At 32.1% G+C, this 18,958-nt stretch overlaps 1 protein-coding gene across 16 annotated transcripts in view; it reads right to left on the reverse strand.

Annotated features, from left to right (window-relative positions):
* The window catches only part of ank3b (ankyrin 3b), a 303,338-nt gene that overhangs the window by 184,184 nt on the left and 100,196 nt on the right, over positions 1–18,958 (reverse strand). For 4 of the 16 annotated variants that reach the window (XM_056470182.1, XM_056470176.1, XM_056470177.1 and 1 more), the window contains exon 1: positions 5,180–5,580. The exons of 2 other annotated variants lie outside the window; for them this stretch is intronic. In XM_056470182.1, coding sequence (XP_056326157.1) covers positions 5,180–5,290 — 111 coding nt within the window. In that variant the 5' untranslated portion in view covers positions 5,291–5,580. Of the gene's footprint in view, positions 1–5,179; positions 5,581–18,958 lie in introns of those variants that run through there. 10 more of the 16 variants (XM_056470186.1, XM_056470179.1, XM_056470185.1 and 7 more) reach the window with 3 other exon arrangements.

Genomic DNA, 18,958 nt, shown 5'->3' on the forward strand with positions numbered 1-18,958 from the left:
AAATCAACCAACCAACCAACCAACCAACCAACCAACCAATCAATCCATCAACAACCAACCAATTAACAAATTAATCAAACAATCAACCAACCAATCAATTCATCAATTAACCCACCAATCAATCAACCAACCAACCAATCATCAATTGACCAACCAAACAATTAACCAATCAATCAATTAATTGATCAATCAATCAATTAATTAATCAACAAATCAACAAACCAATTAATCAATCAACCAACCAATCAATCAATCATCACCCACCCAACCAACCAATCCATCATCAACCAACCAATCAATTAATCAATCAACCAATCATCTATCAATCAATCAACCAACCAAGTAATCAAGAAATCAACCAATCAATCAAGCAATCAACGAACCAACAAATGAATCAATCAATCCATCCATCATCAACCAACCAATCATCAATCAATCAATCAATCAACCATCCAACCAATCAATCCATCATCAACCAATGAATCAATTAATTAACCAATCAATCAATCAATCAAACCATTTAAATAAACACACTCATATTTTCCCTCTAAATCATAAATCCATTTTCTTGCTGAATAACTTAAAAACTGCATAGCAACACCCTGGTTATTATTACAACACACTAGCACCATGACAGCATGTTTTTATCATTCATAAAACTCGCATATTCAGAGAACGTAAAAAGCCATTGTGTGAATGCTAGTTGGGACCAACTAGAACAGACAAAACAGAATTGGACACTGCAGCTCCACTAATCACTGTGTCTGATCACGGAAACAGATCCATAAACTAACAGTCAGAACTAGTGCTTTGGCTCTCAGTACTGCGCCACTCGATCAATAACCTGCAACGACCACAGCTATACTGAGACTCAAACACTGAACACTTTACCATCAGCACCCATTACTGAACCACAGAGACACTCTCATTCCACAACAACCTACAAAAGCTATGCTGAAAGCTGAAGCGTCTTTGAGGACGCTCCACAAGTATGAATGCAGGAATCTGATCAGTATAACAATCTGAGTATGAATGTGAATTTAAAAAGAAAACATTTGAACATTTTTGACCTGATGAAAAAAAAACTGCTTTGTTTCGCATCTTTTTGTTTAAAGATCATGCTCAAAACATTTATTTAACTGGAACAAATTAAATTAAATTAAATTAAATTAAATTAAATTAAATTAAATTAAATTAAATTAAATTAAATTAAATTAAATTAAATTAAATTAAATTAAATTAAATTAAATTAAATTATGCACAAGGGACAAAAGCAAAAATAAATAAATGAACAAATAAGGACGAGCAAATGATAAAATTCTAATGTTTTAATTTAAGTAAAAGTCAAAACAGTAATAATAATAATATTAAAATATATATAATAAATAATAATAGTTATTGTTGTAATAATATTAGTGTTATTGTTATTATTATTATTCATTTTCTTTTCGGCTTTGTCCTTTTATTGTTCAGGGGTTGCCACAGCGGAATGAACCGCCAACTTATCCTGGAAATGTTTTACACAGCGGATACCCTTCCAGCGGCAACCCAGTACTAGGAAACCCCCATACACACTCATTCACACACATACACTACGGACAATTTTAGCCTACCCAATTCACCTATACCACACGTCTTTGGACTTGTGGGGGAAACCGGAGCACCCAGAGGAAACCCACGCCAACACGGAGAACATGCACACAGAAAAGCCAACTGACCCAGCGGAGGTTCGAACCAACGACCTTCTTGCTGTGAGGCGATCATGCTACCCACTGCACCACCGTGAGGCCATTATTATATTATATTATATTATATTATATTATTTTATATTATATATACACAGTTGAAGTCAGAATTATTAGCCCCTCTTTGAATTTGTTTTTTTTTTTATATTTCCCAAATGATGTTTAACAGAGCAAGGAAATTTTCACAGTATGTCTGATAATATTTTTTCCTCTGGAGAAAGTCTCAATTGTTTTATTTCAGCTAGAATAAAAGCAGTTTTCCATTTTTTAAAACTCATTTTAAGGTCAAAATTATTAGCCCTTTAAGCTATTTATTTTTCCAATAGTATACAGAACAAACCATCATTATACAATAACTTGCCTAATTACCCTAACCTGCCTAGTTGACCTAATTAACCTAGTTAAGCCTTTAAATGTCACTTTAAGCGTCTTTAAGTGTCTTGAAAAGTATCTAGTCAAATATTATTTACTGTCATCATGGCAAAGATAAAAAAAATCAGCTATTCAGCTATTAGAAATGAGTTATTAAAACTATTATGTTTAGAAATGTTGAAAAAACATCTTCTCTCCGTTAAACAGAAATTGCGGAAAAAAATAAACAGGGGCTAATAATTCAGGGGGGCTAATAATTCTGACTTTAACTATATATATATATATATATATATATATATATATATATATATATATATATATATATATATATATATATATATATATACATATATATATATATATATATATATATATATATATATATATATATATATATAATTATTGTTGTTCTTATTTTTTGTCATTAATGTTATATTTTAGGTGTAGTCTATAGATGAATTACACATTTGTGTACCTTTTTGAAAAAAGAAATGTATGTTTAAATTTACAACAAATTCATTTCTTTACTCATTATATAAATAAAATAAAATAAAATAAAACTGTATAAAATTATTTCTTTTTACAGAACAGATTTTTTGCATAGACCAAGATTCTTAGACAAACTTATTTGGTTCACTAAAGCAAGAATACAAGTGCAAACTATGATGTACTGTATCTTACAGAGAATCATTTTCCATAGAGGTCATTCAGGTTATCAACTTCTGCAACAGTTTACAGTGAGATCTGACCTTGTGTGCTGTCAGAGTGAGAATCAGCTCTTGTGTAAAGTTCTGACATGTAGATTTTCAGCCACACACACACACACACACACACACACATACACATACACACATGAATGACAGAGGTCATCCAGAGTTAAGCTCTCAGTCCTTGAAAGGGTGACGGAGGCTTTCCATCACGACACCACGTCCCATGAGTACGCAACCAACCTGGGTTGCTAACAATATATGTGTGCGCTGTTGTCTGGCAGGTTTTGAACACTGTAAAAATAATTTTTCTGAACTTCAAGTTCAATTCAATGACATTTTATTTTATTTTGTCAAATGTACTAGCAATTTCCAAGTCAAACCATTTTGTACAGATCTGTCGACATGTATTAAGCATGTATTATTATTTTTTTGTTTTACATTTCAAGTTTAATTTATAATAATAATTTAAGATAGTCATTGTTTAATTTTCCGTCGGCTTAGTCCCTGCTTTAACAGGGTTCACCACGGTGGAATGAACCGCCAACTACTCTGGCATATATATGTTTTACTCAGGGAATGCCCTTCCAGCATTTTATTTTATTTTATTTTATTTTATTTTATTTTATTTTATTTTATTTTATTTTATTTTATTTTATTTTATTTTATTTTATTTTCAAGTCTAGAGATCTAACTACATGCACTAAGCATTTTCCCAAAATTTTAGGTTTAATTCAATTACATAATTTTTTTATTTTAATGACACTTTCTAGCAATTTTCAGTGCACAAATCTAAATATATACATTAAGCATTTTATGATTTAAAGTTTACTTAAATTACATAATTTTATTTTATATTATTTATAATTTTATTTTTTATTTTTTAGCAATTTCAATTAAACTATTTAAGTGCACAAATCTAAACATATACATTAAGCATTTTATTATTTAAAGTTTAATTAAATTAAATAATTTTGTTTTACTTTATAACAATTTCCAAGATTTTTTATTTCATTTGTATTACATTTTCTAGCAATTTTCAATCAAACTAATTTAGTAAACAGATCAAACTACATGTGTTATTCATTTTTTTATTTAAAGTTTAATTTAATTGCATCATTTTATTTTATTATATTAAATCTTCTATCAATTTCTAAATCAAACCATTTTTCTAGTATACAGATCTAATTAAATGTATTAAGCTTTTTTTATTTCAAGTTTAATACAATTACACAATTTAATTTAATTAAATTTTCTAGCCATTTTCAAGTCAAAACAATGTTTAGTGTACAGATCCAACATGTATTATGTATTTTTTTAAATGCCAAGTCTAATTCAATTACATCTTTTCAAATTATTTTAATTTATTTTTTATTTTATTAAATTTTCTAGCAATTTCCAAGTCAATCTATTTTAAGTGTACATATCTAACTAAATGTATTAAAGCATTCATCTTTTTATAATATACATACAGTATATTGCATATATAAACCACTTTAAGGTGCATTATATAATATAGTCCATTAACAGACACTAAGAAACCAGTCAAAACAAAAGAACAACTCAACTGTATGCTTCCAAATAAAAAAAAATCAATCAAGAATGTAATGCATAGGTCTCAACAACTCGTAAACAAAAGGAACGGGATGCCAGATATCCCACCATTTCCATCCATCCTCCGGCTCAGTCTAAGAAAAGAGCAGCTAAGACAGAAGCAGATGTGTCTGTAGATACTGTAGGTAGAGATGAAGCCTGTGAATAATGGGATGGCTTGATGTGGGTTTGTAATGGGATTGAAGCCGGTCGGGACAGGGGGGTTGCTGGGTAATCTTTCATAAAGCCCGTGGGAGAGGGTTCGTGAGCCCTCGGGGGTCTGGATGCACAGCCCGCCGTAAAAATGACACCAGTCACGCATCAACAAGGAGAGCAAATCCCAGCACGGATCAAAGACAAAAACACTCACCCACACGCATTAAAAAAAACAACCAGCGCCGTTTGGATCTATTATTTTATAATATTAAGGTTAAATCAAAAGGTGATGGTTACAACCTGTTCTGATCATTCTTTAACATTTTTTTGTGTAATTTCTAACTGAAAGCCAATTAAATAGTCCAAAATAACAAGTGTGCGCCTTCTGCGTGAGGCACATGTTCGCCCTATAAATAAGCATCTCTTATCTCTTACAGGACACAGCATCATCACTGCAGTCTAACAGCCAGACATTTATTTACATTTGCCAAAAAAATATATGATTTAGAAAAAAAAGTGACCCTTAAGAAGCTTCCAGACATCCCACCCAGCCAAAATAAAAAAATAAAAAACACGCCACGCTCAGAAGCTTGACCCGACTGGTACCTTTTTCTTGGGATCCCTGGTTCTCTTTCTGCTTTTTTTCTTCTTCTCTTCCTCGGCGGCTGTAAGTTCCAGATCGGCTTTTTTCTTCAGCTGGGATGCTGCGTGTGCCATGATGCAAAAAAGCTCAAGTGAGATATCCTTTCAGAAAGTGAAGAAAGACTGAAGAGTGCACGCACAGAAGAAAAAAGAAAAACTGGAAAAAAAAAATCTCCCTCTATGTGTTCCAGCGAGGAGCTAAAGCTGGGGAATTGTGTTTAGGTGAGAAAGAAGAGATGAGCGTTTGGAGTAGACGGTGCTTTCCCCGTGGCGCTTTTTTCTTTTTCCAGGTCCTACCTGAACCCATCCCCAGCGTGCAGTGAGCCGGGACGGAGAGAGGAGAGAAGGGTGGAGGGCAGCTGGGATGGAGGATCTTACGCGCGTTTCCTTCGCCACCAGCTGGAAGTGTCTAAGTGAGGGGAGGAATGGGGGGGTTGATGCTGATGGTTCTGTGTGCGGATTAACACGCCCTCACATGCATGCGTACACACACACAAACACACATACACGCGCGCGCATGGAAAAAGAGGGGGACGTCTGTATTGAACAGTCATTGCCGTCCTGAGCTTCCCTGTGGAGCAAAACAGATTGCTTTATGTGGAATGGATCATTTTTTTCATTGGTACTGGGTTTGTTTCTCTGTAAAAAAATATCCTGGAAATGGATTGATTTAGTTGGGAAGCAAAATTGTGTAAGATAGCATGTATTTTTTTAGGAAATATATCTTTGCATTGTGTTTTTAGGTTACTCATCAGCATGTCATTTCAGACCTGACATTAATTCCAAAAATCAAAAATGGAGATGTTTTGAAAAATGTTAACGCTGTTCTTTATCATCAAATATAATGAATATGAAGCTGCCAAGGAGCAAAAAATGGCACAAAATAAGCATAATCAATGTAGAAATCTGATATGCAAATTACACATATGACATAAAGGTTCATATTTAGATATATAATATTTTTAATATAATATTTAGATATATTTTGGATATATAAAATATGTCATATTTAAATAAAATATTGCAAAAATGGCCACTCTCATCTATATATATTAGTTGGCGGCTCATAAATTTATATATATATATATATAAAAAATATGCTGGATTAGTTGGCAGCTCATTCCGCCGTGGCGACCCCAGATTAATAAAGGGACTATATATATAATATATATATATATATTAGTTATAAATAAATATAGCTAGTATAATATTATATTACATTAACTAATATAATAAATATATTAGCTATAATGGTATATATGTGTTTATATATGGCCATATATGATCATATAAATACAATTATATCTAATATATGTGAACAAATATGTACATATTTTAAATTTCAGGGGCTAGAATATATATATATATATATATATATATATATATATATATATATATATATATATATATATATATATATATATATATATATATATAGTCCCTTTATTAATCTGGGGGCGCCACGGCGGAATGAGCTGCCAACTAATCCAGCATATTTTTTACCATATATAAACCAGCATATATAAACTTGAATGTCATATATGTCATTTGCATATATATCAGATTTCTATATGAGTAAAAGTGGTACATCCAACTTGCACACTATATTCCAAGCTAATATTAAATAAATATTTCACAATACTACAATATACAGCAGCTACCTTATGTTCCTCCTGAACCAACAACACCAGGGAAATAAAGAGAAAGAGACGGAGAACATAAAAAAAGAAGACGTGGCTTTGGAGAGAGCTTTCGGAGAAGATGAGATTTTATTTCAGTATAGCCTGAAATTGATTACCATATCCTTATATTGTATCTTAAATCTCAACAAAGAAACTCATACAGGTTTGAAAGCACATGAGGGCATGTAAATAACTGAATGATCATTTATAGGCAGGGGCAGATTTAGGGATTTGGGAGCCCTAAGCGATTCTAGCTATCGGGCCCAACGTTCCTGAAATGTATTCTTTCTACTTTTATTTTTATTCATTTAGCTGTTTTTTATATTGCTCACAGATCTTTTCTACGTGTGTCTTAATTCAATCTTTACATTTTACATGCTTAGTTTTCTTAAAATTAATTTACAACAAAAAATTATATATAAATATATATATATATATATATATATATATATATATATATATATATATATATATATATATATATATATATAATATATATATATATTAAATGAATTTGACTGCCAGACTGCTCCATAATTTGTGCAGATTTAATAATAATATTTTAATTTATAAAAATCTTATTATATGACATATTATAATAATAATATTTTATGTTATATTAAATAATATTTATTAATTTATTTATTTTCTTGTTGGCTTAGTCCCTTTATTAATGTGGGGTTGCCACAGCGGAACGGACCGCCAACTTATGCAGCATATGTTTTAAGCAGCGGAAACAATACGATGTTTACGTTAATTCAATTTGACCATCAGCAATAAATGTAAAAATAAAATGCAAAATAGTCAAAGCTGATCATAAAAAAAATCTGTCTAATGTTTAAAACAGGAGCCAATGAGACTCTGGTGGGTGGAGCTACATACACACAATGCTCAAGAAAGCCATTGATCAACAAAATTAGTAGAACACTGAGACTTTAATAATGTTTATTGTGTCCCATTAAAATATCCTTTAATGTCCTTATAAGTAAAAAACTCAAGCAATCAGAATTTTATTTAGTATATTTTAATCACATTATTTAAATATTTATACATTTTTATTTTAATATTTATTATCTTATTTATTTATTTATTTATTTATTTATTTATTTATTTATTATCTTGCTTGTACAACCATGTACAGTTAAACATGCACACAAAAATAATAATAATATATAATTATTTGTTGAAATCTAATACATTATATATAATAATATATTCGTTTTTTAACAATTAATTGTATATTCATTCATTCATTCATTTTCCCTCGGCTTAGTCTCTATTTCAGAGGTCACCACAGCGGAATGAACCACCAACTATTCCAGCATATGTTTTAATTTAGTTCATTTAATTTAGTTTAGTTAATTTCATTTAATCTGCCAATTTAGTTTATTCAATTCACTTATAGCGCATGTCTTTGGTCTGTTGGGGAAACCAGAACACCCGGAGGAAACCCATGTGAACACGGGGAGAACATAGAAATGCCAACTGACCCAGCCAGGACTCAAACCAGCGACCTTCTTGCTATGAGGCGACAGTGCTAACCACTGATTATTTTATATAATGTGATAATAATATTAATAATTTTAAAGAAACAAATGCCTTTAGTAGCCCACATAAAGGAGATTTTAGAGGTTGTTACATTAAATTAAAAATAATGCTGCTTATGATTAAAACAGCTTAAAAACAAGGTGTAAAAACCACTTGACAATATCCCCAGTAAACATATCCTAATCCTTTTGATTCTAAGACAAATATCTTATATAATAATCTAATATTATAGATCTTTATTTGTCATTTTCATGCAAACTAAATCATTTTAAATAATAAAATTAAAGGAGGCTTAGCAAAACAGAATTAGCCTCATAGCAGAACACTCATTCGCCAATGAGACTCGTTGTTGCTTTTCACCCCATTTTAAAGCAGAGGGAACCATCAGAATCCAGATAGAAGGCTTATTATGGATGTGAGCAGAGTGTGTGTGTTATGTATTCTCACTGTTCACATGTTCCCGCTCTGTTCTGTGCACCACCTGAGCCCATGATGGGGGACTGCAGTCGCTGAATATTAATGAAGTGACAGGCTGTGGGATGCTGTCTTATGACTGGCTGAAAGAAGGGGAACTTTTCTGCCATTGGCTAATGAGAACAGCGGAAGAGAGCGAGAAACACAGCGGCCATTGCCAAGTGAAAGAACATTAACTGAGTATCTCAGCCTGTCCAGCATTTAAGAGCACAATTCGAGTGTGTTGCTGGGCAAACGTCATATTTTCCCACCATCTGTTTCTTTAAAAGAAGGATCAAGACCATTTTGTGAACAGACAAAATATAAAGATTAAATGTTGCCTACATGCTAATCAAATACTTAATTACATCTATTTTATTTTACATTTTAAGGATTTAGTGGGATATATAGGGCCAGGGAATGCAAAATCTGAGGAAATTCATTCTGACATTCAGACTTTTGAGTATAAGCACAAAGTCTGATCCACTTCTCATCTAATTCTAGCCAACTAGACTTTCCATCTAAAAGGACAAGGCAATCTAATGTGACAAAAAGCAACCATCCACATTATCCGGTGTGTTTTATGTGCTATATAGGTGCAGGTTTATCTGAAATTAGCTTCAGCCTCAGACGTCATGTCCATGAATGTCTGATGCGCACAAAACCGAAGAGTTTTGAAGTCCTCATCTGACTGAATTAAAGGATTTCAGTGAGACGTGTCTTGTTTTTTGTGCTTCAGCCTACATTTTTGTGAAACCACACTTCAACACAGTTTGACTGCAGAGTTTTAGATCAAACGAACGCTGTGCTAGTGCTACACAATAAGGTTTGTTTCCTTATGAACACTAAAGATCATTTTCATGTATGTAACACTAAATAAATACCACAAAAAAATCTATGATTTGTAACGGAAATATGTTTGTCTTATCTATTTATCTCCAATCTCCATGTGGACAACTTTTCTAGTGTGGTCGGTTTACTCAATAGTTCACTTTATACAGTGTTGTACTTGTGACGCAGAGCGCTCAGGGTCGAGTCCAGTGAAGCACGGTACAAACTAAATAAAAGCAATGTAAAATCAAGGTAAACAGTTGTATACAGTGCACTTTTATCTTAAGTTTGTCTTGAAAACACTATTGGTTTGGTTTAGGGAAGGGTTTAGGTCAGGTGATCTGTACAGTATGACAAGCCCTGGCTTCTCGTGAGCGTTTACAAGAAAGGAGTGTATCTGAAATATACAACAAAATGTACAATGTGAGTAACATATTTCAGATCTGCAAAAATGTAGACAGCGCCCTCTAGTGGACTTGTCATTTGAATTGTACCTGGAGCACCTTTTTTTTACATTTTGTTAGTCATGTATTTACCTTGGTGGTTTTCAACAGTCCACCTAGGAACAAATCCGTCAGGATGGTAAACCCCATGGACAATACCATGGAACAAACAATCTGCTAAAGGTTGGGTAAACTGTGCTATATAGCAACTGACTGAAAAAAAACATTGCACTGTAAAATGCTCACAACTGACTGTTTTTAGAACAATGCTCACATTTCTGCAGTGCAAAAACACTTCGGTGGACATGCCGCCTTAAAGGCACAGTATGTAACTTTCACAGCTAGAGGGCGCATTTTCACAACAAACAAAGGCATAGTTTGATGACGAGTGTGAAACCGTGGGAGTTGTGTTCTTTATTACATCCTATGAGACTCCTGCAGAAATCATGTTGATGGATGAGCTAAAGTGTTCAACACTTATTATCAAGGTAGTTTGAAGCAGAGTAAGACTGAAAGCCATTGAAGTGAAATTAAAATGTTGAAGCAATGGGGTATATGCACAGCTATTGTTTGTTAACCCAATGATAAGCCAATGACAAATTCCGGTGAAAGCTTAATGTGACTTTCAGTTTCATAAGGTTTTTCTAATGTCATTAAAATACATTCAGGTTAAATGTACTTAAGCATTAATTTATTTGTTCAAGCATAAAACAAGATGAAAGACTGTAAGCACAAGCGTTGTCAGCAGGGCTTTACATTAACACCCGCCAACCCGCCAAATGCGGGTAGATTTCAGCAGTGGCGGGGAAGACAGACACTCCCACTAGCTACTTTGGCTGGTTGAAAATAATTTTCCCAGGTAATAATTCTTAAAAGCAGGGTTCGACAATAAGGATGGTCCAATATGCATGCCAAGGCGATCTTAGAATTGAGAAGCAACATGACTGACAAAAATAATTGCGTTCGCAACTTCGCGTGAGCAAAGTAGGTGAATACCGAATGAGAGGATAATCACTGGCTCTAACAGCTGAGGTGATGCGCGCGAGTGTTTTATAACGTGTGCGCACTCTCGTTTCCTTGCGTGAAGCAACTGTGTTTAGAAACACAACTGATGCGATCGGTTCTCTTTCAAGTTGGGTTCGCTTTAACTATTCTTTGAACAGATTATTTATAGGTCTAACATTACCCAAGTGTGTGACCATCCTTTCATTATCACACGATATGTTTTACCTGCTTTCTTTTGCGTTAATATGGTTTAATTATCGTTTCTTTACAATAACATTGCTTTAATGGGAGATTAACTCCCCATTTATGTTAACTGCTGATCTGGGACCTTTAGCCAGGACAGATTACTGTGCATATGTTTTGTTAAATGAAAAGTATAGTATACAGCTATATTTTGCTTGTTTTGACACATCTAAAATATTGTGGCTAAGAAATAATTAATTGTTTATATTTGATGTGGTCAGAGATAAATTTGGTCAATCCTTCATTTTGAGCTCTGAAAATTATGTGAAATAAAAACTAATTGTAATACTACGAAACCAAGACCCATTTGCTCATGATTATTGAGCAAGTTCATACACGACTGTATATATATTTATGTGTATAAAATATATTTTACCAACAATAAAATTGTGGCTAATGAAAATGGCGAGTGGCTAGTAATGTTGCAAAACTACTAGCCAAAGTGGCTGGTGATCAAAAAAGTTAATGTCAAGCCCTGATTGTCAGTACCAGCAGGCTAGCACAGAAACTCCATTGAAAACACTAGGGTAAAATTGTCATATTTTAAAGACATGGTGGGGGAAAATGGAATTCCATGCAGTGCTTCTTGTCCGGTCTAAGACCTACATAATATCGTATATATATCAGGCAGCGAAGATCACTGATTTTTAAAGAAGTGGCGATTTTATAATGGAAAGACAATTCACAGGAAGCCCTGAGGCTGGCTGGCTTAAAAGGAAATGTCTGTATGCATAAACCCCATTGCTGATGAGAGAAAAGCACGACGTAGAATGAAAACAGCAGAGCTTTTATAATGCACAGTCCACCACTAACAGCTCTTCCACTAGTGATCATTCATTCATTCATTTTCTTTTCAACTTACTCCCTTTATTAATCTGGGGTCGCCACAGTGGAATGAACCACCAACTTATCCAGCATTTGTTTTTTTTATGCAACGGATGCCCTTCCAGCTGCAACCCATCACTGGCAAACACATACACACTTATTCACACACTCATACACTACGGACAATTTAGCCTACCAAATTCACCTGTACCACATGTCTTTGGACTGTGGGGGAAACCGGACCATGCAAATGCAGGGAGAACATGCAAAAATTTATAATTCTGCTAATAAAACATCATTGGTGATTGCCTGTTTTCTACAAATCAAACCTTAAATCGAGGGTGTATGATATAATTAGCATGACAAAACATGGCACGATTTGTAGTTTTAGCCTGTAGTATTTCTCCGGATTTGAACATTCTTTGAAACATTTGAGATACTGATAAGTCAGCAAAATATATAACACTGTTGTAGTTGATTTTGGATATTTTAATGAACAAAATTGCACATATTGTGCCTTTAATATAAATCGATAAGAAAATAAATGCTATACATAGAAAATAAATCTAAACAACTGTTTTTTAATATTGAGATTAATCAAAAACGATCTCTCCGTAAGACTTCACCAATTGTTTTATCTTGTTTATATGAGCCTTTGAACTCTTTTATCATGACATATGAATCGGATGAGATACCGAGCATGTTTACTATAAACACAGAGCAGATAAAGTGAAACAAGTCACGCTCTATGCTAAATATGTTACTAGGTCATAGTGTTCTGCAAAGAAACTAGTGTTTATTGCAGTGAGAAAGTATGATTTTGAAGCATCTGAGGCAAGATTCTTAGGCAGGGCATTTTAGATGCAGCAAAAGACATTTCAGAGATTACTTGAAGAGATTCAATAATTCATGAGCAAGTATTGACCATCAGCTCATGAAAGCAGAAGACCAAAGCGCTGGAACATGCATGACTCCACACACAGTTCATGAGTCAACACATCCAACACAACACCATCAGATTCTGCGCAAAAACACCGGCCATCCGGATGTCCACACACACACACGCATAACAATGCATATAAATGACACAAATAATCTTCTCCACAGTGTAGGCATGCATCTGAATCAAGGTTATTTAAGCAAACAAAAACTAAGGCTAAAACTACTGGTCAAAACATTTTTTCATTACGTTAAGTGAAAACTACATTTAATATAAACCAACAACAGTCACTGAAAAATGAACTGAAATAAAAAAATATTTAGCAAAAAATAATAAGCGTTTTCAAAATTAATAAGCACTCATTCTGTGGTGGAAAATCGGACTTGGGACTTTTTATAGAAGTACATGATAGTACACTGTAAAAAAAATCTGTTATTTTACGTTTTTGGGCGACGAAAAAATAAACTTAAAATGATGGCCCGTAAATTACAGAAATTTACAGTAAAATAACAGATGTTAATTTACAGTAATTTATTCTAAAATAACAGACGTTAAATTGCAGTAGTTTACCGTAAAATAACAGATGGTAAATGACAGGAATTTACAGGAAATTTTAATTTAAGGAAATTTCTGTAATTTAACGTCCATTATTTCACCGTAAATTTCTGTAATTTAACGTCCGTTATTTCACGGTAAATTTCTGTAATTTAACGTCCGTTATTTTATGGTAAATTTCTGTAATTTAACGTCCGTTATTTTACGGTAAATTTCTGTAATTTAACGGCCATTATTTTACGTTTTTTTTCCATCACCCCAGCTGCCGGAATATAATAAATGCACATGATAATGTGCAAAAATATTCCTCTATATACATATACAAAAAATATGTTCTACTGTATCTTTTCTTCATTTGCCTAAAAACTGTGAAGTAGTAATGTTTCCACGTTCTTTAACATGAAGAACTTTGTCTGAATTCTTCATGTTTACTTTTTTCATTTGTATAGCTTTGGGTTCAGTGTGTGCACTTAAAAAATATTTTGCTGCCTGTTCAAACCACTTACTGTACTTATCTTTTTTAAAACTGAATTGTTTGTGTTTAAACCACTCAAATTTGTAAAAATCAATTAAGTTAACTTAATCAATTTGTGTTGGGACAACATAAAGGAATTGAGTAGAACAAAGCATTTTTGCAGTGTGTTTAAACTATTATTATTATTTTTATTAATAAGAGCAATGCACGAGAGGTAATATAAGCTGTGCAAACAGGTAACATTTCTCTGGTCAACACTGGAAGTGTTCATTTAACTGTGCCAAACTAGAATTACTCAGGGTGCGAATTATACATTGATGAATGGGGGGATTTTTTCGGTAATGTTAGTATGTGTAATCAGGGGCAGATTTAATGATTTTGGGGCCCTAAGCAATGCCATGGGGCCCAAAAGTTCTAAAATACACCTTTTGTAATTTTTTAAACTATTATTTTGCAGTTTTTTTCTTAAATCATTTGATCTCCTTTTCTACATTTTATCTTAATGCAAAATAATAATAATACGTAAAGCACCTGGTAAAACTTTTGAAACTATTTGTTTTCTTACGATGAATTCACAACTAAAAAGTACTAAATAACTTTTTTTTTTTAACTAAATCTTTACTGATTTGACTGCTGGACTGGTCCATGATTGAAGGCGGCGGACACACTGTTGAACCCAACAGTCAACTTTATCAAATGAAATGAGTGTAGTTAACTCAAAATTTACTGAAAGTTAATTCTACTCTTGAAAAGAGATTTGAACTCAGTGTTGAAGATAATGAGTTATTTAAATACTTCATTACTTCAGCTTAAATGGAGTAAGTTCACAGTTCTCATATAGATTAGTTTTTTTTAACTCAAATGGTTTGGTTTGTATAAACTCAAATGGCGCCGGAGCCAGCCAGTGCTCGAATCAGTGACCTTCTTGCTGTGAGGCGATCTTGCTAACCACTGCGCCACCGTGCCGCCCAATTTATTATATAAACTACTAATATTTTTATTTAAGATACAGATCAGAGAAAACTATTTCTCACTATTAAAGAGCTGACCCCATGCATCTTGTTTTGACTTCCTTTAGTAGGGATCAAGTGTTAAATAGGGGTGTCAATCCACCCCAAACCCCCCATGTAATTCACACCCTGGAATTACTAAAACTGAAACTAAATAGAAAAGTGTTCACTTTCTCAGTGTTGTTTTAAGAGCAAATCCAATGTTGGTACTGTGATGCGTGTATTCTGGGACTGTGACATGATTAAGACATGCTGGAAAGAAATCCACAAATTTGTTCTGAATATTATAGGTAAACCTTTTGCCCTATCTCCAGTTATTTATCTTCTGAATTGTAAAACTGCTCTACACCTTAGTCATGGAATAGACTACACTTTTGTACATATCTTGCAAGAAACTGTTTTCTTTTGTTGTGGTCCTCTCCTACCATTCCTTCGGTCAATATGTGGATAAATCAGATTGCCATTTTCTTACCCTTGGAAAAACTGACTTATGACACGCATCAGAAATCTGATGATTTCTGGCAAATCTGGAATCCTCTATAGGAGTTTCTGGAGAATGTGTCTTGAAAGACCTTTTTTATTTAATTTTAATTTATTTATTTTTGGTTAGTTTTACCCTTCACAAAAGACTTGAATTACTAGCCGATGGACGATTGTATGATAGATGGCTATATTATTGTATATATATGGACATGAGACATCTATACCACTGTTCTGCCGATGGACGATTGTATAATAGATGGCTATATTATTGTATATGATGACATGAGACACCTATACCACTGTTCTGTCATTGTAAATCTTTAAATAAATGTTTAAAAAAATTGTGTTCACAAAATAAAAAATAAAGTTAAATGAATAAACCTATTACTATTAATAAACTGAAATCAAACTAATCTGAAATTCACAGCAAATGTTTAAAAATATAATCGAAATTAAAACTAATTTAAAAATGCAAAACTATAATAACCTTGATCTGAAGACAAGAAGCATCGGATATCAGACCACATGACCAAAACCTGTCCAGTCAACTGTGACAAATCTTCATCAAACTTTAAACAACCACAAAAAAAATTTGAATATTGATATTCCTTCCAGAACCACAGTAATTATACATAAACATATCAGTTTAAAGTGATGGGGTAATACTTTTTACAGTAAAACATCTACAGATGAACACCTAAAGACTGCAGAGGCGTCAGTCCAGCTGATTTCTGTGCAAATTCTACTGAAGCTGCATTTAAAGTAGGTCAGACTGAGAAAGACTCTGAATAGAAAATGTCCCGGGTATTTCTGCACGACACTGTGCAGGTCTGCGGAAAAAATAAAACTAGACCCGCAGCCAATGTCGCTCGAAGAGATAAACTACATTCACATCAGCACATCTTTATGGCAACAAACCCTCAGTGGATTATGTTCCGATGATATCTGTGATTAAATCAGATTTATCTGACTGCAGCCAGGTTATTATGCTTATTTTGAAAGACACACATCTTTAAATATCCGGTAATAGTATGACAAAGCATGTTACTGGGGCCAAATTCATATGAATACAATGACATCATCATAACATGTTAAGCTCCACCCACGGGTGAGTGATGTAATAATCAAACGGCCTGAATGATAGCGTATGTTTCTGTTCATGCTAACGGCTATATGTAATTTGTGTTTACTAGAAAAAAGCAGTATTTTTATGTCACACTTGCTACAGTATATTCCAGAATCGTCCGTGTTTTTGTAACGAGAACGAGCTATCCAGAGCTGAAACAAAGACGCGTGTCTGTGTCTCTGGCTCCCTCTATTGGACGACTGGAGAAATACATCATTACATGACGAACAATGAAAACAAAAGAACTGCACACGCCGTTTCATTCCCAAAGGGTGTTTTGGCAGCGAGTGTTCTAGACATGTAACTGATAATGCTTATAAATCACTGAACACACCATCAGCAGTATATTTTGGCCCTAGTTCATACAGTTTGAGTTGTTGATATTGCAGTTCAGATTTATTTAATGATCTGAATTTATATTTATGTCGTCAAATTTGCATATACACATATTAAGAATATTGCATTGAATATTTGCAAATGTTGGCTTTCTTTATAAACATTGTATGACTGACCCAACGAGTTTAACTGAGTCATAAAGTCCTATTTTAGAGGAATTAATAATAGTGTAAATTGTGACAACTGATAATAGTGTAATAATACTGTAAATATTAGAAATAGGGCTAAAGATAAAGATAAAATAAAGGCAATGTGCTCAATGGATACACAATGTCACGCTAAATATAAATAAAAAAGACAAATTAATTAATGAATAAATAAATTATTCAAACCAATCAATTATTTTCAGATGGGTCAGAAAATAATGCACAGTAATAAACCTATTCATTACAAAGTTCTTTTTTTACTGCAATAGGATGAATAAATATCATACATAAATATACAATTATACTGCAAATGTGCTTAGATGATACATTGAATAAGTTATATGGCACTAAATGAATATATCAATTAATTAATAATTCTTCTTAATTAAAATGTTAATTAAAATAATTATTTGTCATTAAGGTATTTCGCTTTCAACTTAACTAAATGACTCTAAAAATATTCTACAAAGCCTTTTTAAGGTTCTTTGAAAGTCATTTTTATTATTGTTGTTATTATTTTTTTACTACTATTATTATTATTATACTTCTTCATTATTATTCTAATGCTATGCAAAAAATCAATTAAAAGAACAGTTGCAAAAAATATACGGCAAATGATACAATGAGTTAGCTGGCAATAAATAAATAATTAAACTACAAAGCATTCTTAAATAATAGTAATAATTGCTATTATTATTACTATTATTATTATTATTATTATTATTATTATTATTATTATTATTTTAGTTCTTTTTTATTTTATTGTTATACCAAAAATTCATTTCAAGAACAGCTCCAAAAAAAGCTTTAAATATCCATCAAAATACACAAATTTGTACAATTTAAATAATGTTTTGGTTATTGTGGCCAAATTCATATGGGAAAGGAAATACACTGAGGAAGGCATTGTGCCGAAACGTTCAACGAATAATGTAAAAATAAAAACAGTACGAAGCAATTACTTGATGAGTGTGAATCATTACCTTTTTGAATAAAAGGAAATATTATGAACAAATAAAATAAAATAAAATAAAATAAAATAAAATAAAATAAAATAAAATAAAATAAAATAAAATAAAATAAAATAAAATAAAATAAAATAAAATAAAAATATTACTGCAAATGATTCAATGAGTTAGCTGGCAATAAATAAATAAACAAATAAACTACATTTTAAATCTCTTTGAAAGTAATAATAATAATAATAATAATAATAATAATAATAATAATAATTATTATTATTATTATTATTATTTTATTTATTTTTTCATTTTAATGTAATACCAAAAACATATTTAAAAGAACAGTTCCAAAAAAGCTTTAAATATACATCAAAAAACATAAATTAGTATGATTTAAAGCATCTTTTGGTCACTGTGGCAAAATCCATACGGGAAATGAAATATTATAAATAAAGAAAAGAAAAGAAAAGAAAATGTACAGCAAATGATACAACAAGTTAGCTGGCAGTAAAAAATTAAAATAAACATTAATAAGTTAATAAACAAATAAATAAATAAACAGCACTTTTACAGCATTTTTAAATATCTTTGGAATTTATTATTATTATTATTATTATTAT

Source organism: Danio aesculapii, chromosome 12, assembly GCF_903798145.1.
Source record: "Danio aesculapii chromosome 12, fDanAes4.1, whole genome shotgun sequence".
Classification (NCBI taxonomy): Eukaryota; Metazoa; Chordata; class Actinopteri; order Cypriniformes; family Danionidae; genus Danio; species Danio aesculapii.